The 27,087-nt window shown below is 38.0% G+C and overlaps 4 protein-coding genes across 7 annotated transcripts; 2 read left to right on the forward strand and 2 right to left on the reverse strand.

Annotated features, from left to right (window-relative positions):
- Positions 1–2,362: 2,362 nt before the first annotated feature.
- Positions 2,363–6,567, reverse strand: LOC140769513 (uncharacterized). Its single transcript, XM_073110221.1, has 2 exons — positions 3,773–6,567; positions 2,363–2,956 (listed from the first exon to the last, which is right to left on the reverse strand). The coding sequence occupies exons 1-2, from the start codon at positions 6,393–6,395 to the stop codon at positions 2,619–2,621; spliced, it is 2,961 nt and encodes a 986-aa protein (XP_072966322.1). The 5' UTR covers positions 6,396–6,567; the 3' UTR covers positions 2,363–2,618.
- A 795-nt stretch (positions 6,568–7,362) lies between these two features.
- LOC140770473 (serine/threonine-protein kinase RHS3-like) lies at positions 7,363–11,680 on the reverse strand. Of its 2 annotated transcripts, none has more exons than XM_073111684.1 (3): positions 11,335–11,680; positions 9,671–10,497; positions 7,363–8,399 (listed from the first exon to the last, which is right to left on the reverse strand). In XM_073111684.1, exons 1-3 carry the CDS (start codon positions 11,338–11,340, stop codon positions 7,532–7,534), a joined length of 1,701 nt encoding a protein of 566 aa, XP_072967785.1. In that variant the 5' UTR covers positions 11,341–11,680; the 3' UTR covers positions 7,363–7,531. The 2 variants fall into 2 exon arrangements, with proteins under 2 accessions (XP_072967785.1, XP_072967784.1); XM_073111683.1 differs by having other exon boundaries at positions 9,671–10,542.
- Positions 11,681–12,441: 761 nt separating this feature from the next.
- LOC140770855 (uncharacterized) lies at positions 12,442–16,897 on the forward strand. Of its 3 annotated transcripts, none has more exons than XM_073112166.1 (8): positions 12,442–12,557; positions 13,904–14,066; positions 14,156–14,267; positions 14,402–14,484; positions 15,304–15,367; positions 15,474–15,591; positions 15,779–15,949; positions 16,617–16,897. In XM_073112166.1, exons 2-8 carry the CDS (start codon positions 13,957–13,959, stop codon positions 16,646–16,648), a joined length of 690 nt encoding a protein of 229 aa, XP_072968267.1. In that variant the 5' UTR covers positions 12,442–12,557; positions 13,904–13,956; the 3' UTR covers positions 16,649–16,897. The 3 variants fall into 3 exon arrangements, with proteins under 3 accessions (XP_072968267.1, XP_072968265.1, XP_072968266.1); XM_073112164.1 differs by having other exon boundaries at positions 15,779–15,933; XM_073112165.1 differs by having other exon boundaries at positions 12,503–12,646; positions 15,779–15,933.
- Positions 16,898–17,890: 993 nt separating this feature from the next.
- LOC140770856 (nucleoside diphosphate kinase 3-like) lies at positions 17,891–26,706 on the forward strand. The gene is made up of 7 exons (XM_073112167.1): positions 17,891–18,017; positions 18,824–18,961; positions 19,717–19,754; positions 19,852–19,902; positions 20,540–20,707; positions 20,803–20,915; positions 21,292–26,706. Exons 1-7 carry the CDS (start codon positions 17,936–17,938, stop codon positions 21,413–21,415), a joined length of 714 nt encoding a protein of 237 aa, XP_072968268.1. The 5' UTR covers positions 17,891–17,935; the 3' UTR covers positions 21,416–26,706.
- Positions 26,707–27,087: the final 381 nt, after the last annotated feature.

The raw sequence follows: 27,087 nt of genomic DNA on the forward strand, positions 1-27,087 counted from the left end.
ATTCAAAAATTATTCTTTTACCTTTATAAAAGCATTCTAGTCTATTTAAAAATAACGATTCACATATTTTATATATGAGTTTTAACTCACAAAAGACTAATATATGTATTTAATTGTAGTTTTTTAAAAGCCTAAGAGATATTTATACGCTCTCATAATATAAGAAGACAAAATAATATTGAATCAAAATATATACCATAAAATAAAATTAAATCTTTATTTTATCTATTTCACACCTTGCATTATTGTATTATAAAAGATAACAAAAAACTAAAGCATTTAGAGTATTTTCAATAGTTGAAAGAAAAGAGTCTATCTAAAAAAAAAAGAGTTTCAAAGAGTAATATATAAAATGATGATAATTCAGATAATCTCAGTATACTTATAACTTATCCCTTAACAAAAAGATCTTTATTTTGTCTTCTGTTCCGGATCAAGAACCCACTGCGCGCCCCATGTTCTCGCACATCTTCCTTTCTGAATCTTTCGCCTGTTGTCATTGACCCATCTCTACAGAACAAGATTCCCCCTCTTTTTAAGTCCCCACTCAGTATTAGACTGCGAGCATGTTGGACTGTAATATATATATATAATTCGTCTAAGGTTTATTATAAATAGTAGAAATATTGAGTAAGAAATGTAGAATTGCTCCAATTCAAGTAAAAACTTTTCTACTTCAGTTGGATTAAAACCACAAAACTGCGTCCTACTGGTACTGGATTGCAGTTTATAAAGTATATACTCAAGTAGAACAGAAAAGAAAAGATTAAAAAAATATATGGAAAGGAAAGGAAGGGTTTCCTCTCAATCACTTCACTGTTGTCCACTTTTTATGATGATTCACGAGTATGATACAGTACATTGAATTGAGACAAACTCAAAAGAGACACTGGATGGAAGTATGCGAGAAGATAGCCTCAGTCTAGGGAATTAGTAGTATGCATTTTTACAATCATAGGTATCATTATAATTATGCATTGCTGCAGTTGATATGGTAACACAAATAATTGGGATCCCGTCTAATATGAGAAACATTACGAGTTTAAATCATAGTCCTCCAACTTATGTACTGAAAATAATTAGCTTTTTATCTAGTTGAAAGTAATCCTCCCACAAGAGTGTGTTTAGTTGTCTAAGATTTTATCTTTCCCTTATGTTAATACATAAAAGAAGAAGAAGAAGGACATGATAATTGATAGATAGTATCTACATTATATATCATGATAAAAACAAGATAGATGACAAGAAGAAAACAAAACCATCCGGATCCCATTATGATATGAATCCATCGTCCCAGAATCTCTGTCGTTTAGCTGTAAACAAACATCATCATTGTTGTCATTCCTTACATTTCCGGCAATGGCCATAAAATATGGCTTCCGTTTTGGCACCGGGCGGGGGCATTTCAGGCAAACTACAACTCAACTCATAATGCGACGTCCTTTGGATAAGGTGCCGAATACTGCAAACTTGCAGTTGCCTCCGGAATGATCTCATAAGATTGCACTCTTTTTATTATATATATATATAATATTTCGCATTTTACTTTTATTTAAATCGGCAGCTAATTTAACTCATTGGCCGCTATCTATTATGGAAACTAATAAACCTTTCATATATTTTCTCATCAGCATACATACATGCTCAATTTGAATTCCTTTATCACAGTATTATACAAGCTAAGCTCTTGGATTCATAGATTTTGGTCAAACTTGGTAGGAAATTTTCTCTTCTTTTAAGTTTTCCAGCCTCGGAAGCTACCATCTGCATATAATGTTGTCATTATTGGCAAGCAAAGAAGAGCACTTTTGAAGCAAGTGTCTCTGCCCCAATCCTTTTCTTTCTTTCTTTCTTTCTTTTTTATTCCAAGTTTCTTTGCTTCTCCTCTTCCCTCTCCCTGCCACTTTTGCTTTTGTTGGAGATGAAAGGGACTGAACCATGCCATGGTGCATCGCCATTCACCACTGAATCTGCACCTAGATTTGAGCACACTCCACTATGGTGCATTGTGTGGGAATAAGAGGCAGCATTCATCTTGAACTTATGTAGCCTTTAGGTTTATTTATTTGGATGCTCTCTCTTTTATCTCTGTTTTTTTTATTCTTCTTTTCTTTTTATTTACCAGTGATTTAAGGTTAAATATAATTCATTCAAAGTCCAGCAAATTAAAGAATTCTTCCGTAGTTCGTTTGCATAGGTACAACTTTAGTGTTTGAATTTGAAAACTAGCTTTTCTGTTTGTCCTAGATTAGATCTATCTACCGAGGATAAAGTGTGGCTTCATTTATAAATAATAGAAGAGAAAAAGACTTTATATAGTCAATATAGAGTGTTATGATAACAAAAGAGATGCAATAAATATAATAATCTGTCACAAAGTCTTTCTACCGAATAAAAAGAAGGAACATTTTTTTTTAAAAGGCACCCCATATTTAACTTAATCTTACAAAAGCTACACACACACACACACACTCAAAAGTCAAATCCATATCCAAAATCCCATTTACATGTTTTGACTAAAACACCCCTCCCCTCAACCTTAGCACCAACCACTCTTTCCCTAGTGTTTCCCCCTTCCCAGATGAACTCACAGAAGAAACAATTCGTATCGACTCAGATCAACGAGCACGGAGGTTGTACGATTGCTTGGCTTGCTCTAACATTTGAACAACGTCTCTCATGGTGGGCCTCTCAACGCTGTGTTCTTGAACGCAGAGCATCGCCACAAAGAACACCTGCATGGCCTCATCCAGGGGGACATTACTTAGCCTCCTGTCTAAGATCTTCACCACCCCTTCCTTGCTCCAATTAGTACTTAACCTTGCCCATTGCACTATGTCTAGTCCTTCCTCCCCGAAGTCGCCGACCGGCTTCCGCCCCGTGATCAGCTCTAGGAGAACGACCCCGAAGCTGTAGACGTCGCTCTTCTCATCGACCTTGAGGGTATACGCGTACTCTGCATGCCAAGAAATAAATAAAATATCATCATAAAGGGAGCAGCAAGATAAGAATTTTGTCAATCGATATATTGCTTTTATCTTACAAAGGACAGAGCTGAGATTTCAGTTTATGAGGGCTTTGGAATTGGGTCCTATCCTCGTTGCTTTTGATTGAAATGGAGAACTCTCGTGAGAGGGAAAAAAGAAGAAAGAGAAAGAAAAGCAATAGAGGAGGGCCTTGTCATTCTTTAGTGTGCCTATCTGGTTGCTTTCCTTCTGGGGTTTAGAGCACATATAAAAGCTTGGATCTCATTCAGGATTCCTAAGAGACTGACTGTTGTTGGATTCTGTGATTTGTTAGTGAAAGAATGAGGGGTTTGGGTCAAAAAAGGTCTGTGCGATTCCAATGTAAGCCAAGAGAAAAATAAAAAAGGAAGAAGGAATTTTCTTTTATTTCTTTTTGAAAAGGAGATCATAAGGAATGGTGACAAAAAGCAAAAGGTGGGGAGTATATTGCTCTCTCTCTCTTTAACTTGTGACTTACTTGGGTCTTCCTTCACTACTCTACTTCTTAGGGATGCAGCAGAATATATAAAAGCTTGCTGCTTTAGCTCATCTTGTACTGCATCCTATTGAATGAATCTATCTTCCATCATCAAAAGAATAACATGCATCTAAAGAGAAGAGAAAAGCAAGACTATCATGCCAATTTGCTACAAACCTAAGCAAAACACAACCATGTCTTCAATTCAATGCAACAGAAGCTATCAAAACTACAAGAACTATATACGTAAGTCTATCTGAATTCTTGACAGTACTTGTATGAGGCATACCTGGAGCGATGTAGCCATAAGATCCGGCGATCGCCGACATGCACTCGGAAGCCCCGGTGTCCCTCAGATACTTAGCCAGACCGAAGTCTGCAACATGAGCTTCGAAGTCTGCATCTAGCAAGATGTTGTTGGACTTGACATCCCTGTGAAGTATAGGAGGAGAGCAGTCATGGTGCAAGTAGCACAACCCCTTGGCTGCCTCAGTTGCAATCCTAAGCCTAACTTGCCAATTCAGATATCCTCCTCTCTTCCCATGTAGCACTTCTCCTAAGCTTCCATTCATCATGTACTCATACACAAGCAGATTAGTCTCCTTATTCGAGCAAAACGCGAATAATCTCACTATATTCCTGTGCCTGATCTTGCCTAATGTCTGTATCTCCGCCGAGAATCCGTTGTCGTGCGACGAACCCTTGCCGATCCCGAGAATTCTCTTCACGGCGACGTGCTCGCCGTTCGGCATGGTTCCTCTGTAGACGATCCCTGCTCCTCCCCTTCCTATGATGCAGTTCTCTTTGAGACACTCTACTATGTCATCACACCGGAACTCGAGTTTTTGGAATGCTGTTAGCTTCCATGCCTTGGTGTTCCGGCGCATCATGGACCGAGTCTTGATGACGGCGGTGGCGGCGAAGACTATGGAGCAAATCAGCAGGCCGAGAGCAAACAGCAATTTGAATTTTCCGGGAAGTTGTGACTTCACACTCTGCTGCTCCTCTGGCTGGAACTGAGACAGGGTGGTGAAGTTGCATGGATTTAATGCGGAGCCACATAGGAGAGGGTTGCCGAGAAAGGAGGAGGAGTTGAAGTAGGCGAATTGGCCGGTCTCCGGTATCCGTCCGGAGAGGTCGTTGTGTGAGAAGTCGGCGGATGTCAAGCTCTTCATGCCTCCGATCTCCTTCGGGATGCTCTGGCTCAGGTTGTTCCATGAGATGTTGAGGTAGTTAAGTATGCGAATTTGCGATATCCGGGCCGGGATGGGACCGGCGAGAAGATTCCGGCTCAAGTCCAAGTATGTCAGCAGTGAGCAATCGCCCATCTCAGGGGGAATTCTACCAGACAAGTTGTTCCTGCTCATGTCTATCTTTAGAACATGCTTCAATAGGCCTATTTGAGCAGGGATTTCCCCTGTCAGCTGGTTGCTGCCGAGGAGAAGTATCTGCAACCCCGAGAAGTTTCCGATGGAAGCTGGAAGCCGCCCCGATAGACGGTTGTTTGATAGATTCAGCTGGCCTAGTCTCGCCGGCGACTTGGTGTTCTCCTCTGCCAGGCTTCCAGTAAGGTAGTTGTTCTGCAACTCTAACAGGGATAACTCCGGCAGATATAGGAATCCCGGGGGAATTGACCCGGATAAGTAATTCTGCCCCATCCGCACCCTGAACAGCGTCGAGCATTCGCCAAGATCGGCAGGCAAGGGGCCGAAGAGGAAGTTATTTAGCAGAATTAGTATCTCCAACTTCCTCCCAAAGCAGAGATTTTTGGGGATTGATCCAGTGAGCTTGTTCGTCGAGAGATCAAGCTCCCGGAGCCGGCCATTACGCCCCAGAGCCGGCGGGATCGTGCCGGTGAAGTTGTTTTGCCACAATTTTAGCACCTCCAGTTGCGGTAGCTCCGCGATGAACCCCGGGATTTCCCCGCGAAACCGGTTCATAAACATATGGATCAACGTGAGCTCCCGGAGCTGCGAGAGCTCTCGCGGGATCTCGCCGGCGAGGGCATTGTTGGAAATGTCAAGATACTTCAAACTGCTCAAATTACCAAAGCTTTTAGGAATGCTTCCAGTTAATTGATTAGTTTGCAAGAACAGAGTATCCAGCTTCTTTAGATTGCCCAATTGCGGAGGGATCTCTCCCTCCAAGTCGCAGCTTGATAGATCAAGATGGACTAGATTGAACAGCTTCCCAAATTCCGCCGGAACTCCGCCGTCAAACTCGTTGTAGTAGCCCAAGTAGAGCTGCTCTAAGCTAGTGACGTTGCCAATCTCGGCAGGTATTAACCCACCAAGATTGTTTCCTGCAAGTGATAGATAGCTCAATGCATGGAAATCACCATAACTAGCCGGGATCACGCCGGAGAAGTAGTTGCCGCCGAGGTCTAAGTGGCGAAGCTTCGGAAGCTTAGTGAATCCGAGAGGAAGAGACCCAAAGAAGTCATTGTTGTAGGCATCAAACACTTGTAGCTCATCCATGGAAGAGAAGTTCCAAGCTAGGGAGCCGTTGAACTGGTTGTTTGATATGTTGAGATAGCGAAGGCTTGGGAGGGAGCTCACACTGTGTGGGAACTCACCAGAGAGGCTGTTTCCAGCCACAGAGATGTATCTGAGGCTTTTGAGCTCAGAGATCACTGGGGAGATGAAGCCTGAGATGTTTGAGTTGGATATGTCAAGCTTGGCTACTGCATGGTTAATGTTGTCACATTGGATACCAGACCAAGAGCAGAGAGCTGCGTGGTTTGATAACTCCCAGCTCTGGAGGAGTGGACTAGAGGTGTGTAAAGATTTCTTGATGGAAACCAAGATGGAGGCTTGCTTCTTTAGAGATAGAGAGGAAGAGGTGGTGAGGAGGAAGAAGAGGAGGAGAGATGAGAGGAAGAGCAGGAGCTTTGCATTGGAATGGTGAGCCATGGAGTTTTGCTCTGGGGGAGAGAAGAGGAGGTGGGCTTTGGAACCAGTGAGCTCTCTCTTATGAGGAGGAGTTGAGAGAAGAGGAGTAAGAGCAGAGAGATGAATGGCATTGAAATGGAGGTGGGTCTTTGGGTTTCTATCTTTCTTTTCTCTTCTTTTTGAAAAGAAAAGCTAAAGCGCTTGAGTGTGTATATAAAGTGGATTCAACCAGGCCATTTTGTATCAGAATGGCCTTGGCAATGAAGCCCCTTTGCATGGATATAATTCCAAAACTACCCTTGGCTATTATATTCATCATGATTAAAAAATAACAAAGAGAATCACCACGAATCCAATGCTCAAGCTACTTTATAGGATCTTAGAAATGCTTAAATTATCTTTTGATATATTCACAGAGTTGATTAAGACAAAAAAATAAAGAACTTTATAGAGGACTACTACTACTATATAAACCAGCAACCTTTGTTATTTACCACTCCAACTGGGGCCACCTCATACTTTACACTGTTTAAGCTGAGCTGCATTGATTGCAGACTATACAGGGGAAAAGAAAAGGAAGATTCTTTACTGGAACAAAGGAAAATGAACTCACCACCTCATCCTCTATTTTGTCTCAAATTTGAACTGACAACTTGAGCAAACCAAGTTGTAATATTTCATAGAGCATGCATGGTGTCTGAGGTGTTGCAATGTTGGGAGAGAAGCATAGATCATTGTGTTCATTCAAAGTCAAAAGAGGAGCTCAAAGGTTATGCCAATCAACTGAGAGATCAAGACCAAGTTATTGATGAAACGACAGTTATTGTCTACAAAAGAGGGGAAAAAGCTGCTTCCCTGCAGTTTGCAGATAAGAAGAGCCAATGTCATTTTAGGAGATTAACAGAACTACTGGGTAATGCTACGCAAATGACAAAAAATGTTATAGTGTTGTCTACATCTGCAATGGGACAAAACTATTTCCCCGACATTGCACACTGCTTTCTCATTTAGATTAGCTAGTGAAATTTCTATAAAAACAAGTGTAACAGGCCCATCTGTGATGAACCAATAGATTACAAGAATCTTTCCCTCGAGTAACATCTGGTTATAAATCGCCTCTCAAGATGATACAACAAGCATAAAACTAACATTTACAACTAGAAATAGTCAAAATTGATATTAGAAGAATCATTTGTGCTACCTTTACTTTCATTACTGCCATGATTACCAGTTTCAGTGGCCTTCTTTCCATTCTTGACCAGTTGCTTGGAGAGAAGTTGCGCAAAGTCGAGTGGTTCAGGTACATGAGGTGGTGTGGCACTCCTTATCAATGCCCAGTTAACCCCCTCAAAGAATGTGTGTTGCTTAATCTCTGTGGCACCCCTTCGATATGCAATTCTTCTAAGTGGATCCTTAACCAAGAGGCCGCGAATGAGGTCTCGGGCAGCCAAACTCACAGCAGGAACCTCCGGGAACCTCAGCGGCTGGCCTACCACGTTAGAAAGAGTGGCCCGGTTACCCAAGCCCTTGAATGGTGTGATGCCATGCATCAGCTCATATAGAAATATACCAAATGTCCACCAATCCACTGCACTCCCATGCCCATCTCCTCGGATGATTTCGGGGGCCAGATACTCATGGGTCCCTACGAATGACATTGAGCGTGCATTTGTTGGCTCTGCCATCAACTCCGGGAGGGCTCCACTTCCAAGAGCAAAGTCTGATTTAGACTTCCGGTTCTTCTTGGGAAGTATTTTGGGAAGGAATGCTGTTGGTTGTATACTACAGCCCTGCACAGCATCTTCACTATCAAGCATGCCAGGGGTGCCACCGCTGCTACCGGCACGGGCAGAAGAGGACTTGACGAGTGTTGGATTGACAGAGCACTGTAAAGACAGGTCAAAGTCGGATAGCATGATATGGCCCCCGTCTCTAACAAGAACATTTTCAGGCTTCAAATCTCTATACACAATGCCTAGCATGTGCAGATATTCAAGCGCAAGCAGCACTTCTGAAGCATAAAAACTGCAATGCAACCAAATAAGAAAGAGTAAATAAGCACATATGCAAATGAGAGATGGAGAATCTAAACAGAGTGAAGTTTGAAATATTCAAGATTTACATCATCATACATGTTCAACGAACCAAGATATTACAGAATTATATTGATGAACAAGGAGAAACTTCCAGTTACACGAGGGAATATGTAATTTTATCATAAGAAAGACAATCTTTTCTTTGCATCACACGGTTGAGGCATTCCACAAATCATTTCTAGACTGAAAGAAGGGATTAAATAAAAAAGATCAAATCTAATATGAGAGAGAAATGAAGAGACAATAACACGCAAGAAAGGGACGAAGTGCAATTAAGAGCACCAGAGAAGAGAATTTGTGTCTCATAGCTTAGGTAGAATTTCAGAGGGATGTGTATACCATATCTTGCACTGAGTGGAAAATAGACTTGCACAAGCCAAATTAAATCAAGAGAAACGTCTAAAAATGAGTTTTGAATGTCAATCTGAGTTATTATTTCATGAGAAAATTTAATCACCTATTTGGCTATTTCTCTATAAGAATATATTGATATGCATTATCTCCACTCTCAGTATACTCAAGAAGTGCATGTGGTTGATAAATTTCATCAGCTTCCCCTTACATCTATTCCAACCAGATTATTCTAAATTCTAATCATGATTTTTCACCCTATTTGGATGTTGACAGCCACATCTGGAGATATTTAGATCTCTAACCGAGGTACTACATTGCGGAGCTTTCAGGAATCAAATTTCAGTTTATTTAGTACCTGCATTATTTCATCAGTCCATGAAGTCAATTTTGTCAATCTTCCTAAGCATCTGACTTGCCAAAATTTAGATCCCAACACACAATACTATAATAGTATCTGCACAGTATAAGAATATGTCCTGCAAAACTACCATTTGACCTAACAGAGTTATAATATTACCGTCAAGTAAGGAAAAACTTGACATCGACGACAGTAATGGACCTTCAATAAGGAAAAACTTGACATCAATTCCTTGCAGTAATTAATTAATTTGATTATAAATCATCTTATATAAGCAAATGATTAAAGACCAGAAAACATGTGATATGTTGATATGTTTATGGGAAACAGAGCAACTTGTGATAATGCATACAAGATGTATGCTACTCTTTATAACTCTTGCTTCAACTTAATGATGAAACATTTCTTTTATATTTTACCATGTTCTGTCTTATTGCTGTTCAAATCACGTACTATTTAAGGATTAACTGTAGTCATTAGGAGCTTACCGTGCAGCTCGCTCAGTGAAATACTTGTTGGGCTGCTTCTGGCGAAGAGAATGTAGATTCCCACCGCTACAATACTCCATGACCAAGCAATGAAACTTTTCCGTCTCAAAATGGGAATACAGAGTTGGCAGAAATGGATGATCAAGAAGGCTGAGAATTTCCCTTTCCGTTTGTGCCCTGAGTAGCTTATTTCTACTAATAAGTGAGGCCTTGTCCATCACTTTCATGGCAAAAAATTTGTTTGCTCCTTTAAGTTCAACAAGATAAACACTCCCAATATCTCCATAACCCAGGCGTTTGAGAAGCTTAAAATGGTTAACCCCAAGAGGAGGATCTCTTGAATTAACTAGCTGAATGGCCTCCCAACTAGAGTCTCCACCAGTATGCCTTTTAATAGGTGCAGCACTGGAGCTGTCTATGCTTTCACTTTGGGAGCTACTGTAGCTACCTCGACTAACAGTTGAACAAGAACCGCTGCGTTTTGCATCAGATGATTTCATGCATGGAGGAGTTGTTATTGAGGTGGAAGTAGAGGGTGACATAGTTAGTGTATCCAAGGTACTGCATTGTACAGGGCTATGGCATGAGATTGAGCATGAAAGCTTTGTTAAATCTGTCACATCTTTTGATATTGGATCAATTTTAAAAATCTTTCTCTGAGACACACTCTCTGTTTCTTCTGCAGTCAAAACAGATTGAAGGGTTGGGCATGGGCTAGGATATAGCCTGTAACTGGGTCCCTGAGTTCTTATATTGTCACCATTACTTTTGACAATTGAATCTACTAGCTTCTTTCCACAAGAACCGTCAGAAGAAGGGTTGTTCACCTGAAATTCCGAATGAGCACATCTCTTAAACAGCATGTAGAACTCCTATAGAGAAAGAAGGTAGAATTCTCATGGCATTCATCTATATTGGGTATACTTTTATCAAAGTCAACTTTAAAAAGGGAATACAAGTTATATATCTATATTGACTCGTTATTTGTATTAGGAACAAAGTGAAGCCAATGGATTGACATAAAAGAAAGGCACCCATCACACAATTACCCCACCAACATGTGGTGAGTAAAATGTACACAACTTTACTCCCATTATTGGAGAGGTTGTGTCCATGGCAAGATTCCATGACCACTTGCATTCTAGGAGGCAAGCCTTACCATCACACTTGGAAATAGGATACTTAGTTGGGTCTATTGATTCTTTCATGGAACCAACCAAGTCTAGTATATCATACAATTGGCATTTTTTGTGACATCAAATTCAAAGCCATATATACTGAAAAACAGTTGAATACTAATTTTTCATGATAATGCTAATTATAATCTATCTGATGGATCCCACATTTACCTAAAATATCGGTAGTTCATATATTTGGTTTATTTAGCTTATCCTGTTCATCATCCACAACTTTTTTCTTTGGCAATTCCTAAATTGTTAAAAAACAAAAGTTCTATTAGCTATTTCTATTTGTCTTCAACGGCATCTTTTGTTGGTACGGCAATTCAAACTACTGAATTCATTTCAATGGTTCCTTTTCCTCAAAAAAATGTCAGCCATCCTCCAAATCAAACTTATATGTCAATAAATCCAAACGAGCACACCAAGTAGAAGCATTGAGAATCAAAGACCTACAGAAAAGAAAAAGAGCTGAGAAACACGAACCGGCATCACAAGCTATCTCCAACCAGTCCCCCAATCTAAAGCACCTGCTTCAAGAAATTAAAAGCCGAAACCTCGTTGAAATTGGAGCGAGAAGAGAAATCCCAGATGGGCTCTTTTCCAAAACCAATCGCATGAACAGAAACCATTAACGGATTTAGGAAGTTTGGAGGTTTCGTGCGGCTGGGAGAGGAAAGCGTGAGATGAACGAGAGGAGAGGGAGAAGAGAAGAGAGAGAGAAAGAGGAGGGAATAACTAGAAGAGATATCCATGAATAAATAGTTCGCTATCCGTAGCTAAATTTAAACAGCAGAATAGGTATTCATAGAAAACTAGGAACAGCGCAGGAGAAGAATCCGATCGACATTTCGAGAAAGAGGAATCGGCGGTTTATAGTGCGCGGTTTGGAGTTGGACTTCGAGAGAGAGAGAGAGCGCCCGACACTGAAACGGGTCGGAGGTTAACATTTCCATCCACATCCGATAACCTACGGGAGTCTGACCGTCGAGGAAAGATAGCAAATTACACTTTTAACCCTGTGACTTGGCCCAATTTCAACTAACGCATGCATATGTGAATTTAAGCAATTAAACTCTCTTATGGTCTAGACATAGTTAGAACGATTAGATTTAGATTTTTTATTATCTAAAACTAACGATATGAATGACTAAACTACTCATGCCATCAATGATGCAAAATATCTTCTACGTTGCTAATTGATCAAACTATCTCTATCATTATCAAATTAAACTATATTTCAATAAAAGTAATTAATCCTTTTTATTATCCCTATTAATGATTGATAAATAATTATAAGCCGATTAAACTCCAGGATAAATTGTTTATTAAACAATAATAAGTGATGACTACTAATTTAAAGTGAATTTGTCGTAAATTTTTATCAATTTCCTTGCTTCACTTCTTAGTTAACCGAACATACGGAAGGAAAAAATTTGGATGCTTATATTACAAGCATCCGTATAATAATAAATAATGAAACGCGGGGATTATCCCAATCTACTTAGTTATCAAAATGTAATACTAACGAACAATGCCCCACGTCATCACGCACATGCGATTGGCGGAAGGGCAGAACCGTCTTTCTCCAACCAAATTACCTACCGAAGAGTGCGCTACAATATCCTCCCGCGTCTCAAAGTCCGAGTAGCTGAATCCGAGAATCGCGATTCCGCTGGCGATTCCCCCAAAACGAAACCCTAAGCCAGGTTTGGCCGCGATTCTCTAATAATTGTTGTACTTTATTGTTTTTTTTTGTTTGCTATCAGAGTAATCTTCTACTTGGATCGGTTCAAAGGTGAGGCATCGCCTCTTGTTCTATGCCATATTCTTCCTTTCCGTCAATTATATGTTCTGTTCTCTTTGCGGTTAAATCTGTTGATTGTAAGAAGGATCTGGATGCGATTTTGGTTGATTTATGGAAGTGATGTCGTCTTTTTGTTTTTTTAGTTGTTATTGTCGCCCAAATAGGTACATCTAGATTTCCAGCATGCATATGTGTGTGGGATGATGAGTTATTTGCCAACAGTGAGATCAATCATTAGGGAATTGTTTTTCAGAGTGAAGAATGGTAATATGATGTATGTGAACTTGGCAAACAAGTGTTGCCTGAGAGATTTGATTCATGTGAACATGATTCTACCAGATGAAATAAAGAGAGAAGGAAAATAGTAGAAGGGGCTTTGGAGAAAAGAAACAAGGAAATGTAGTTTCATGAACTGTCTTATAAGAAGAAAGAAGGTGTTCACTAAAGCTGCTCCTAATGGCTGAACTGGGGACCCGACTAATCAGCTTGGCTTTGTTATTGGATCGGGAGAAGATGATGACCTACATGTACAACCTAAAAGTTCAACTATGTTATTACATAAATATTTAAGCTCCTGTTAGTGTTGTAATGGGATTTGGGTTATCTGATGGTTCATACCATAATTCAATTTAGTGAGAGACAGATCTCAAAAGTTGTCTCTTATACTAAATTGAACAGACATGATTTGGCATCTCCAGAATTCAAGTGTATTCACTGGGCTGCCCATATATATCTGGTATAATTTTTTATAAACATATATACACATAAAGGTATATCAGTATATGTGCTTGTTAAATCATATACTTATACATGCAAAGTTGCAAACGGAAATATGCATCCAATCTGATCGTCAGAGATTTGTTAAAATTTCTGACATTTGGTTTGTAATCACATCACTAAAAGGTCTTACTCTTTGGACTTTTTTTTTCCATACATGCCCCTCCAAAGTCCCTAATTTGCATGTATACCCCTTAAGTATTTAGTATATAGCCCTTAAAACCCTTTTTGTGCAGGACCTAAATCTAGTTGTCTGAAGGTTGTGTCTTACATCCTTACGTACTTTTAATTTACTAATCTAGTTGATCAGTATGCACTTATCTTGATTATATCAAATTTTAATTAGTTATCTTCTTTTTAAAGTAGGATCAGATACAGATGTATTACCTACCAGGAAATCCATTTTTTTCTTTGTTGAAAATAACGACCTCTTTCCCCTGCAATTTTAACCAATAAATTTCTCTCTTACAGATGTGATATATGCCATTAAAATAGAAGCACGTTTGCAAATGTAACCCAGCTGAATGGATGATGTTAATGCAGTTGTTGAGGTTTTCCCCCAACACTTCGAGCCCTCAAAAGCATCTGATGACTTGCTCCATGCAAGTAATACGAGGGTTGATTTTTCAACAAGGTGTAGATTATCTTCTGATGAAATATAGTCATTTAGTTATGTTTGCCATTTAATTTAGTATCTTATTTATACTGTTTCATCCTATACAGATCCCATAGTCATTCATGGGCTGTAAGACGAGTAATGGGAGCTGCATCTTTGCTGAACCTGTTAAGTCTACCACGCCTTCGGTGGTCATCTGGCAGCCAGGATGATGAGAAGGTTAATATTAATACTCAACATAAAAGTTACCGGATTGATTGAAGTTCTTGTCATTATTTTAATGCATCTCATTTGTATATTCTTTAATTTTAAACTTTCCGAAATGGATTGTGGTTTGAAACTTGAACTAGCAGATTGTACTTACTAAGGCAGAAGTAGAGTCTCTACGATCTGAAATTGCAGATGCTGAAGAAAGGGAAACCCATCTAAAAGCTCAGTAAGACTCATTACTTCAACCTTTATTTACCCGATGAGCATTCAGATTCATGCACTAGCTTTCAGAGTGTTTTTTTTTTCTATCAGAGTATTAGTTATTAAATGAATCATTGCACTTACTATTGTACATTTAACCATATTGTGCTTCTCAAAATTTTGGAGCATGATAATTGAAAATGTTATGGTTCATAATTCATAGGGACTATAAAAATGTAAAGCTTGCTTATATTTCCTTGTACTACATATAGAGAGAGTTTTATATATGCAAGGTTTCTTAAACAATAATAAACAATTTTTGATCATATTATATGTTTCTTTGTGTGTTTCTCATACGTCACACAAAGGAGCTCATTAAGGTGTTTTGTAGAATGGGACTACCATACGTTGAATGCTGAATTTTGAATTCATTGACATAGTAAAAAAGCGCAAAGACAGTAGGCAATATATCTTTTTCTTTTTCTTTTTTCAAATTAAGTAACTCCATAGTTCTCATACTTGTAAGTTCCATATGTGGATTCATCTAATGTTATCTATTATATGCCCCATCATCAAAGATTTTTGCAAGTTATAGACAACATCCAAAGGAGAGGACGAGTTATGAAGCCAACCGTCCTCTTTTTTTGTCTTCTAAGGGTGAATAATAGGCTCCTAAAATGTTTTGCCCCTAGTCCTGCAACAGAAAAGATAAAGAAAAAAAAGAGACTTTCCTGTCAAAACAGCCATGTCTTGAGGATCAACTTTTTTTGCAACCTTATGAATTTGTACTCATTAACTTAGTTATTCAATTTTTTTGACGCTAACTATAGTCTATTATGTCTAGGTTGGAAAATGTTGATGAAGTTTTGAGGTCCGCACGGCTTTCTGGCTATCTCTACATGCGAACTGTATGTCAACCTATCCTCTGCTATACATTGTCTAATGTATTATTTTCAACTTTTTTTTCTCTACTCCATTTAGAGTAATTACTCACTTTCTTTCTTCTATGTTCAGAGATGGAGTGAACTTCCTGGAGAACCACCCATCTTAGATGATGGAGATGTTGATGACTGGCTTCCCCGTTTTCTTGTTTTTCAGGGTTCATGCATCTACTACTATCTGAAATCTACAGGTGATATTTTTTGTAATTAAAAGGTCTTGCTATGTTGCTTGAATACATGGTGGATGAGCCAGATGCTTCCAAAGTATTCTAGATTCTCAAACTTATATATCTAGATTAATATGTTTGTGTTTGATATGTGCCTTATTAACAAATCATACAACAAATTGACGAGTTATCTTGTATAAAATTCATGCAGATTTGAGTCCTCAAGACTCTACACTGCTATCTGATGTTGTTGAAGTTGGTTCACTTCCAAGCTTCTTACAAGAAGATCAACAGACGAGATATGCATTTTATATTTTAACCTGTCATGGGTTGCGATTTGAATGCTCAAGTCTCTCAGAAATACAGGTACATCGTTCCTTAAGTAAGTTTTCTTATTATTGGTCTTTTAATGCATATATTTTTGTTTCCAGTTCTGTAAGAAGTAAGAATGACTTGTTTATTGCCTCACCTTTTTGGAACATATTATGGAGTTGCCTTGTTGTCTTGAGAATATTTGGTGTTAGCATTTACATGTGTAACATCGCCATGACCATGTTATCGAACAGAAGTTTATTCACTGGGAAAGCCGCACTTGAGAATTGTCATATTCACTGGAAATCCTCTAAACAAAGACAATGACCTCAGTACATGCAATCTTAGAACCTCTTGATGATCTCTTTTTTTTGGCACTTCCATCCAAACCACTGATCGTTAACACAAGATGAGAAGAACCTTTGGATTGTTAGGATACTTCTTTGCATAAGTTACGTGATATTTGTATCAGTTTTTTTGGATTTGTATCTCCTTGTGGACTTCTCCATGTTCTACTTTGAATTGATTATCATTTTTAATCTTCCCTAGGTAGTGGTGTACTCGTGATATGCACAACTTAAGCTTGTTTATTTGTGGCATCTTGTTAATCTGAATCAATACCCCATTTGCGTTATCTTTCTAAAAGTACTTGATTAAGTTGATTGCTGAGGTTATAGGTTATTTCAGTGCTGAAACTGAACCTTGTGCCATTTTCTGAGCTGTTATACTGGTTTCAGGTGGATTCGTGGCTGAGAGCATTAAAATCTGATTGCAAGTTTAAAAGTGATGATGCATCTCCCAGTGACTGCACCAAGTCATAGCTATTGTGTGATTTATGATCGTTGTACATAAATTGGTATAAACCTTGTATATTAATTCTTTTACTTCGATGTGCAGTTAAGAGTGTGCAGATTCCAATAAAGGGCCAGATATGACTTCAATAAGAAATGCCCATATTTCAGATTGGAGAAACAGGACAAGAAAATCTTAAATTTAGTATTAAATTTTCTTTCTTCTCTCTCTTAATGCATTTAGCTCTATGCAATCTCTATGATCCCATGAAGGTCCAACTCCATTGCATTGCCAGAATCCTGATAGCTCTGCAAGGAAAACTAATGCTAAACTGACCCTGTTCAATTCTAGCTGCTTCGATCTGATATATAATTATCTTTACATGAATCCTCTCTTTTCCTTTATCTTTTGTGTAAAATTAAATCTAGATCAATTCAATTAGAAGGGGGCCAAAGGAGGGATGGAATCATGGAAGGAGGATGAAGAGGGTCAAGGGATATGAGATCAAGGTTTAATGTCTGCGACTTTCTTTATCATGCAGGATTATTTTAGATAAAAGGAAAAGATAAAATTGGTGTGATGGGGGCATTCGCAGCAAAAAATAATAAAATAAATAAATAATAAATTTTTTGTGCACATTTTGTTGCGTGTATAAAAAATAAATGTATTCAATTTTAAAAGCCTAACTTTACTGTTATTAAAATCTAAGGTTCCTTCTTTTCTCTCGCAAATATCCTGGGTGGGATGTCAAATTGGACTTATCTGCAAATTGGATGAACTCTCTATGCAAACTTAGATTAGCACCGCCTAATCTCATCCATATAAGCGTTTGAAGTAATAAGAAACTGCCTACTACAATCTGCCAAAGACCCTATCTACATGAAATTCCTGCGGCAACGGCTGCAGAGGATCACCTCCAATTCAGGCTCTCCCATTACGCATCGATAGCGAGCTTCTTCTCTTTTACCAGCGCGACGGGCTTATGAATTCGATTCTTTCTCCGCCATTTCTGCAATAGAACAATGGACCACTTAGATGAGATGACCTCAAAGCCCCTAGTATTATCTCAAATTCCTTATGGACTCCCAAAGATCACCCGTATTTTACTCAAAAAGACAGGGACAAAATTATCAAAAGGAGTGGCCCCCATCCACTACCTCGCGTTGCGTACCCTAAGATATCCCCCATAAAAGAAACCCAAAACCAAAGCAAGCCTTAGGAAGAGGAGGAGCAGTAGAGGAAGCGAATCTATTCGACCAGAACGATGAGCTCTTGGATCTATAGGTCCGCCTGGAGGACGGCGAGGGCTCTCCTCTCCGCCTCCCGTGGCCCGCCTCTTTCGTTCGGTGAGTGGTACTAAGCTCACTAGATGTTTTAGTTTAGAATGTATTCTTTCTTGGATTGCAGTGTGAGGTGAGGTAAATCTAGTTTCCATGATCTGAATTCCCCGATACCGACGTTTTACTTTTATCTTACGTTCGCATTAGACTGACTACCATATTTGTTGCTGTTGTTGAAGGAATTAGCCGTGTTCTGTTTGATTAAAAAACGTAACATTTCTTTTTCTTATTCGATTTGAGGAGTCTAGCATGATGATATCAAGTTTCGCCGGTCGACTTTTTGCATGGGGTTTTGTTTAAATAAAATAGCTTGGCGCTCGATTTTTTTTTTTAATTGTCAATTTAATATTTTCAATTGATTCGTATGGTTATTAATCTATTAATCTCGTATCTCATGCGTTATGTTTTCTGATTGATCTAGGATAACTAATCTAAGCTATTCTTCTTCTGCATGGTTTGTCATGCCATGTATTGGTTTTGGTCAAGCTGCAACATACCTATTATTATTGTTCACAATAATCTATTTATGCAACGATGAGGTCTATGTAGTAATGTAATTTTCTAACCTTAAATAGTCGAGGTGGTGTGATAGGCCACTAGTTCTGGTTCAGATAGTACCTCTAATGTACTTCTCTGCTCCTGTCCAAGAATCTGAGTATGATCGACATGCTGGAGAACTTTTTGTTCTCCAGTTTCATAATATTCTTGAGAGTTAACTTAACTTATGATGTGGTAATGTAGGATTTTGTGACTCCAACATTTACGTTATATTAGTTTGTAGGTTAATTAAATAGTTGGCGATTCTTTTGTAGAAGGACGAAGTGCAGCAGTTGCTGCATTGACTAATATCAGAGGAAAGTTTCCAGCTCTACTTTCTTCTTACCAGAGAGCTGACTACAGAAATACACAAAGTGGATGGTTGTCTGCTGCTCTTGCCATTCCTGCTGCAGGTTTGCCTCTAAGGATCACCCACATTGCCTGATTTATGGTTTCCTTCTGATGAAAATAGATGATTAGTATCTAATCAGATTGTTAGGTTGTTATCTTAGTTGTCAGATATTTTACTTGGTGAATGAAATGCATGTTTCTGTGTTTGTTTGCACTAGTTGGATTTCTTCCATGAGCCAAGCTGCCAAGTTCAAATTGAAAACGAAAAAACCAAAGTACATTTGCCCTTCTCCTTTTGTGTTTTTCAAGCCAGATATCTTCTAACGAAGTGAGACTCTTAAATGATCTCATGAAGACTATCAACATGTTTTACAACGTACTGTGTGCATACTTGCTCCTTTTGCGTTTTAGAATTTTCATGGAGGAATATGAAATCAGTGTTGTTCTTCAAGGATGATATATGATGATTGAATATAAAAGATCTCAGTAGAAAATGTTGTTCTATGGTATATATCTGCTCTGATTTCATTATCTTTCTTAGTTCAATTAGTTTACATATTTCCAATGCTTTTCCGCCCCATTCTGACACTTTTTTTTGGGTTCTCTTAGTGAAAAGCAGCCATTATTTAAATACTCTGTTTCCTAATGGCTGATGTAATATGACCTTCTAGTAAGCTACTCCTGCACAGTTTTAGGAGTAAATTACGAATGAAATAAAAGCTTTTATATGGAATGACAATCTCTATTGAGTATTCCTGCTATTGCTTCTTACTTGCATTAAACCTTCTCAATGCTTACTTCTCCTTTTTGGTTTCAGTTTACATGCTTCATGATCAGGAAGCACATGCTGCTGAGGTACGTACTTACTATTTATTAATTAATGACTTTCATGAAAGATTCTTAAAAGTTAAAATTCTTTCACATCTAAATCACGATTTTCTCCTGCTTTCAGCTAGAGCGCACTTTCATTGCAATTAAGCCCGATGGACTGCAGAGAGGATTGGTAACATTATTTTCCCAGTGTATCTTTGTAGTAGAGATGCTTCGTTTAATAATTTAGCTATTCATGAGAGCAAAAGTTTAGTGGAACTCGAGATCTTTAGAAAAATAAACATCTTGATTCGTCGAGTCTTTCTGTTGGACATGAGCCGATTTGACTGTCGGAGACAAGGAAAATATCATATAAACAAAATTTTGGAGAAAAGAATAGAAAAATGCACGTTTGATTTCTCATAAATGTGCTTGTATTCTTTTTGAGTTGAAATTTACACAGAAAAAGACAAAAATATTAGCATGTTGATGTCAAAATTATTCACCTCTCTTTGACAGACTAGGCACTACCGCACTAGTACAGAAAGCTGAGTGTTGAGTCGTGTCTACACATAATCCATGATTGTAACAGTAGATAAGTTTCTAGAAATTATGCTTCTTGCCACCTGGGCACTAATTTTCTTAAAGCTAAAACTCTATAGGCGCATCATGAAAGTTTTACATGATATCATGACTTTATGAAACTACTTCCTGTCATGTAAGGGAGGATCAAAGAGAAAAAAATAAAAAACCCAATAAATTGTTTTGTTTTGATTGCTCTATTCTTGTTCTGTCTGTACAACCATAATAATAACTTTTTCTCTTTCCAGATTGCTGAAATCATATCACGTTTTGAGCGCAAGGGATATAAACTTGTGGCCGTCAAGCTCGTTCTTCCATCCAAGGACTTTGCACAGAAACACTACCATGGCCTTAAAGATAAGCCATTCTTTAGTGGACTATGTGACTTCCTGAGCTCGGCTCCCGTGCTTGCAATGGTAAGCTGATCGCTAGCGCTGATTCTTTTCCTTCTAAGAAGTTGGGCTGGAAAAAAGAAAGATCCAATACTATCTCTTTCTTTATTTTTGTGTAGGTTTGGGAAGGGGAGGGTGTAATAAAGTACGGTCGAAAACTAATTGGTGCCACTGATCCACAAAAATCTGAACCAGGAACAATCAGGGGCGATCTTGCTGTAGTTGTTGGAAGGTATAAGATGCTTTACTTGTTTTATCATGAATTTCCTTTGTCAACCTGTTTTATTGCATTAGAAGGGTATAATTTAAGACCACACCAACATTATTGTCAAGATGATATTTTGGAACGCTTAATTAAATTTCATGACCCCAGTAAGAGTATGTGTACATTTATTATGTATACACACATACACACATTTATAGAGAGATTTGTTGGTTTTAGTTTACACGATTTGCCCATATTCAGTTATTACCATATTTTTCCATTAATCTGCTCTGCTTCTCTCTGCCCAGTACTAATTATGAACGTCAAGTTAGCCGGTATTTCCAGTCTTTTGTTTCATCCCATGATTTCTTGATGAGTTGTTGTTTGCCCTACTTTGTTGCAGAAACATCATTCATGGAAGTGATGGTCCCGAAACAGCGAAAAATGAAATTGCTCTTTGGTTTGAGCCTAGCGAGTTAGTTTCTTACACCGGGAATGCTGAGAAGTGGATATATGGAGTCAACTGAACTTTATGAACAAAAATAATTTCTTAAGGAGGGCAAAGCCCTTCTTCTGGGGATTATTTTCCAATAAATTGTATCGCAGGAACTAGGGCTGTCACTCTCAACTGAGTTGATTCAATAAGCTGTAACTCTTGCTTTGGTTGTAAAAAGTTATCAAAAGTAGACAAGATCTGGTGGTCGCACTGGTAAATTTACCACTAAGCTGGTTATCAAACCGGAAACGCAATTTGATCAGATAAAAATTGCGCGACCAGTGAAGGATCTCTGGATACCGAATGGATTGCTCTCTAAACCTCCTATTACTACGTTTAACATTGCCTATTCTCCATACCTCTGCTACTTTGACATCTTCCACCCGTTTTATTTCTACAAATGTTGATTTCAAAAGTTTCTATATTGTGACGCTAATCTTACATCCGTAATTTCTCTCTCCATGCAACCCTTGTCTGCAGAATCCCATTCCAGATAGAAGATAATCTGTTTGATCTTCTCAACCTTCTGTAACTAAAACCATTTCATCGTATTGTTTCCGCATATCTCATTACTTGAATCTAGAAGCCTTCACATTTTGTTAGACGTGCAGTATTCATGTCCTAGGGAACTATAATACCTCAGCCAGCAAACTCCTCTTTCATTGATTATATAATCAAACCTGCCATTGCATATACTACCCCCTATTTGCATTTCTTTCCTTCCAATGGGAAATCTCACATTATCAATTCTCTTTCTAATCCAAGTTGGCATAGTAGTATACAAGCCAATATAGAATTAGGAAATGTAATTCTTCCTCCGAGGATTTTTTTTCCCTTACCAACTGGCTAATATCTTCTCTATTTTCTCCAATCCATCCATCCCTCCTTGCATCTTCCAAGGAAATAAATAATCTCCTCATCTTAATCCCTTTTTGCTTTTGAATATTCTCTCATCTTCTCGTTGACTATCAGAGCAGTATATCCTGTGAATATCACCTTTACGATTCAACTTCACCATCCTCCCAAAAACATTGAACTACACCAAGAATTCTCATCTCACATTATCAAAATCTTTTCCAAAGTTCAGCTAGTAGGAGACTCTCTTTTTGGTTCATAATGGCAACTCGTGCATTCACCATACTATCCTAAATAAATCTACTATGTATGGATTATAGGACCATCCATAATTTTTCCAATGACCGTTCTTAGCCTATTGTTAATCCTAGTTAATCATTTTGTAACTACAACTAAGAAGAGAGTCTACTTTCTCCTCCACCTTCTCAGCTCAACAGTTTTTTTAATATTAAGAAAGATTATAGCATATTCTAATGTACCAAAATTCCATGTTCCTCCATAAAACTCAGCAGATGAGTCTACCCTTTCTCCACCTTGTCATCTAATAACTCAATAGTTTGTTTTAGTATACGACAGATCATTAGATTTACTATTTAATTGTCATAAACCATGAGATGAAGTTTAAGTGTATAAGATTTACTATTTAATTGTCAAGATCCAAGATAAAAAAAAAAGTTTAGGAAGATTTCATCTATTAATTTCTATTTCAGAGAATGTCTAGTTGGGTATTGTATCATGCGTCAATTAATAATCAAAGATTTCAACCCCTATTTCAAACAGAAAATATGAGGGAAAAGGGGAATGTTAAAATTAAATTGAACTAGAAAACACAAGAATGCCAAATTAGATTGCCAAATTAAATTGAACTAAAATCAGCTTTAGATATAGTTCTCATCAGGAGAGGTCCTAGTCCTATATAACTGTTGCCCTTTCTTATCAATTCCTATATTTCTGATATCATGGGGGCGCACCTTCCAACTTCTCCATTTGCAACCTCAGGACATAATCAGCCATTAATATCAAAATTTCCTCCTCTGTTTCTCTCAAATATATAGACTCAGAAGTTTATCAATTTAACTATTAACAACAACATTTCCATTTGAATCCTTCTTCCCCAACTATTCTTCGCTGTACGGATCCTTTTCCCAGTCCATTTCTATTTAGTGCATCGGTTGACAAATTTACATCAAAATCAAGCACTTTCATACATTTTCTTCATTCTGCATCCCTATTCCTTATATAACATGTTATCAGATAATAAACAGAAGCTCGTCCTTCACTAGGTATTCCTCTATTCCTCCATTTTATTTGATCCCATACTGCTCAAAACTTCCAGAAATTGCTGCATTTTCTGTTAATTGTAGACATGAAAAATCAGCTTGTTCTCCGGTCACCATATCTGTTATCCTCTGTCTTTCTTGTCCACTACAATATTTCCATCAATTATTGTATTGATCCCCTCTTGCAAAATTCTTTCTAGTTCTTCCTATGACACCCTCCTATTTTCCAATTCGGCCATTCCATATCCCTTTCTACTTTTCTCTTTAGCACCATGACACATTCCATATCCCTTCTTGCAAAATTCCATATCCCCAACATAAAACCTACAGCTATTTGCTGTTTTAATCAACTTAAGATGTATAAACTTCTGCAATTCAAAATTCTCATAACTCAGGCATATCATAACCATCCATTTTCCAGTTCTCTTGATCTTGCTACTAGTGCCACTAGAAACTGGATCCTCATGCTTGCTGCATCTACCTACTGTCCTTGTCTTTATAAGTTTATATTTCTTGATAGTATGATAGAATCAAACCTTGTGCCTCTTGCACTAGAAAATGCTCCCCTTGATTGTAATCATCAATGTCTAAAATCCCTGGCATTAAAGACCCTCAAATCTGCAATATACTGTCCTCATGTTCTACCTTTGGTAATCACAGCTATTCCCGATCCTCATGAACATGTCCATCTCCTGATGAGGTCCCCTATGTTAAGATTTGTCCTTCATTCATTCCTAACTATGCTCAACAGTCATATTCCTTGAAGGCAATCTTCATATTTTAGGGTTGTTTCTCTAGACTACTACTGAGAATAGTTTGAGTGCTCTAAAAAACATTTTCATCTGTAATCTTTCATCAATATCTTCCAAATTACCAAATTGCAATCACATCTGCACACATTTATTTCTATTCCAACAAATATAGGGTAACCTAAAACTTTATTTCATACTATACTGTTCCAGCAGCTGTTACTATTGTTTGTTCTGCTCCAATTTCAGCTATTCACTCATCAGTTCCAATCTCCACCTTCCCTGCTGATAGATTTCCTATTTCAACGGTCTCCTTTATCATTCATACATTATATAATTCCAGAAGAGACACCTTAGCATCCATTAACCACCAAAGAGATATTCTTTCCCAACTAGGTATAAGTCCCAGACACACGTGTATCAAATCCATCGATTTTGACAGACAATATTCAGTTCCTCCTTATTTCTATAGCCATTGCAGATTTACTAATCGAAGCAAAAGTGTCTGACAGAACAATTTTCTTACCTTGATGGCAATCTTTGCTCCTCTAGGTCTTCCCCCTTGATAGCAATCTTCTTTTTTTAGGATTGTTTCTCTAGGCTATTACTGAGGAATAGTTTGAGTGCCCTATAAAACCTTTTCATATGTAATATTTCATCAATGGCTTTCAAATTATCAAATTACAATCACATATGCACATATTTATTTCTATTCCAGCAAAAATAGGGTAACCTAAAACTTTAATCCATAATACTACTCTTGCTATTATTGTTTGTTCTGCTCCATTTTCAGCTTTGCACTCATCAGTTCCAATCTCCACCTCTCCTACTGATAGATTTCTTATTTCAACAATCTCCTTTATCATTCATACATTATGGAATTCTAGAAGAAACATCTTAGCATCCATTAACCACCAAATAGATAATCTTTCCCAATTAGGTTTTAAGTCCCACTCAGGCACGCGTATCAAATCCATCCATTTTAACAGACAGTATTCAATTCCTCGTCATTTCCATTACTCATTTCAGATTTCCTAATTGAAGCAAAAGTATCTGAAAAATTAGTTTTCTTACCCATCATGACCAGATTTACATGGTTCTTGATTCATCTCAGGGCTATGCTTTGAAATGTGACCCAAACTAAAGATAACTCTCAGACATATTGATCAGACCGCAGAAGATCATAAAAAAAATCACATGAATATAAAAGAGACATAGGAACTAATGAATATAGGCCACGATCAGAACTTGATCTACATAAAAGAATTCTTCCAGTATTCGACAACCTATGGTCAGGATAACTGAAGCAAAGGAAGACGAAAGGTAATTGAGGATTTGATGCAGCTAGCTTGTATGAGTCAATATGTCAACATTTTTTGGATACAAAGTTAAAACCATGATTGTGAATTGAGAAACATGGAAATCAATGGGAAGATAAATGACTCACTTTCTTCAAGGATGCATGAAACCCTATGAAACTTAAACCTCGATTAGAATTACATTTTACATACTTAAAAGTATTACAACATTTTATAGTTAAAAATAAATGACGAAAAAGAAAAAAATAGATACATATTTAAATTTTTCTATAGCATAGTTATATAGGCCAATGCATGATCAACTAGGAACTCAAGCATGATCTGTGACTTCAAAGATTTGGAACTTGATAGAGGATGAATGAGTCAGTTTCTTCAAGAATGCAACATTAACTATGAAGATCAAATTTACCAAGAAATGGATCTGCCTAATTCTGTTATAGATGTCAAAACCAAATTCTGGAATAGGCACTTAAATAGATCGGATGAGTACAAGATTTAGATGTAACTGGATATAAAAGAGTATGATAAATAGTATAGTAAGAGCAAGAATACAAATCAAGGAAACATAATGACACAACTCTTGAAATTTTAATCACGAAAAATGCAAATGGTGAATTATGCACCGTTCAGATCAATCTGCAGAACAAGTCATTTTAAGGGGGGAAATGTCAAGAGTTAGATTGAAGGAGAAACCATGTGCAACATTAGGACAGGATGGATAGGAGAATTTTTGGGAAGAAATAGAGGTTGATATAGAACCACATAGTTGAGATTTAATCTGATAAAGTGGTCACTCAATCGCCATGGTAACATCAATTCCTCCTACGAATTCGCACTCAAGCTCTTCCAACTTCAATTGGGGCAAAACAAGAAGTATATGAAAACAAGAACAAACCAGAACCAAGAACCGAATCAAGAACGCCACGAACGGAAACAGGATTGCATATGGTAATTAGCAGACGCCAGAGAACAATTACAAGACCAGAAAATTCAATAACCGGAGACAGGAAACAAACCTGGGCAACACAAAACCCTGGATCCCGCTCTCTCTCTCTCTCTCTCTCTCTCTCTCTCTCTCTCTCTCACACACACACACACACATACACACACACACACACACACACACACACACACACTCATAAAGATCCCTCTTCTTTGATGAGATCCAAGACCAAGAAAGAAAAACCCTAATCGAAAGATTCGACTTGAGTGGGAAGGAGAGGGAAGAGGAGGAACGGTCCCCTATATTTATAGAGCGCGCTATCTGACCGTTGGTGGGGAGATGGCGGGGTTTCTTCTATACAGGGTACTCGACTGCACGCGGACGTCGGGATTGTTCCCTCGGAAATCCATAATAAAAGAGACCAGCCCACCTAGTTTACACGTGTCACAACACACACGCGTACGTATCCTTTGGAGCACGGGTACTTCGCGTATTTACCACTGAGCACGAACTCACCGTAGGTTCATTTTCCTTTCGAGCACGGGGCATGACCTTCC

This window comes from Typha angustifolia, chromosome 11 (assembly GCF_048772165.1).
Source record: "Typha angustifolia cultivar Huaian chromosome 11, ASM4877216v1, whole genome shotgun sequence".
Classification (NCBI taxonomy): domain Eukaryota; kingdom Viridiplantae; phylum Streptophyta; class Magnoliopsida; order Poales; family Typhaceae; genus Typha; species Typha angustifolia.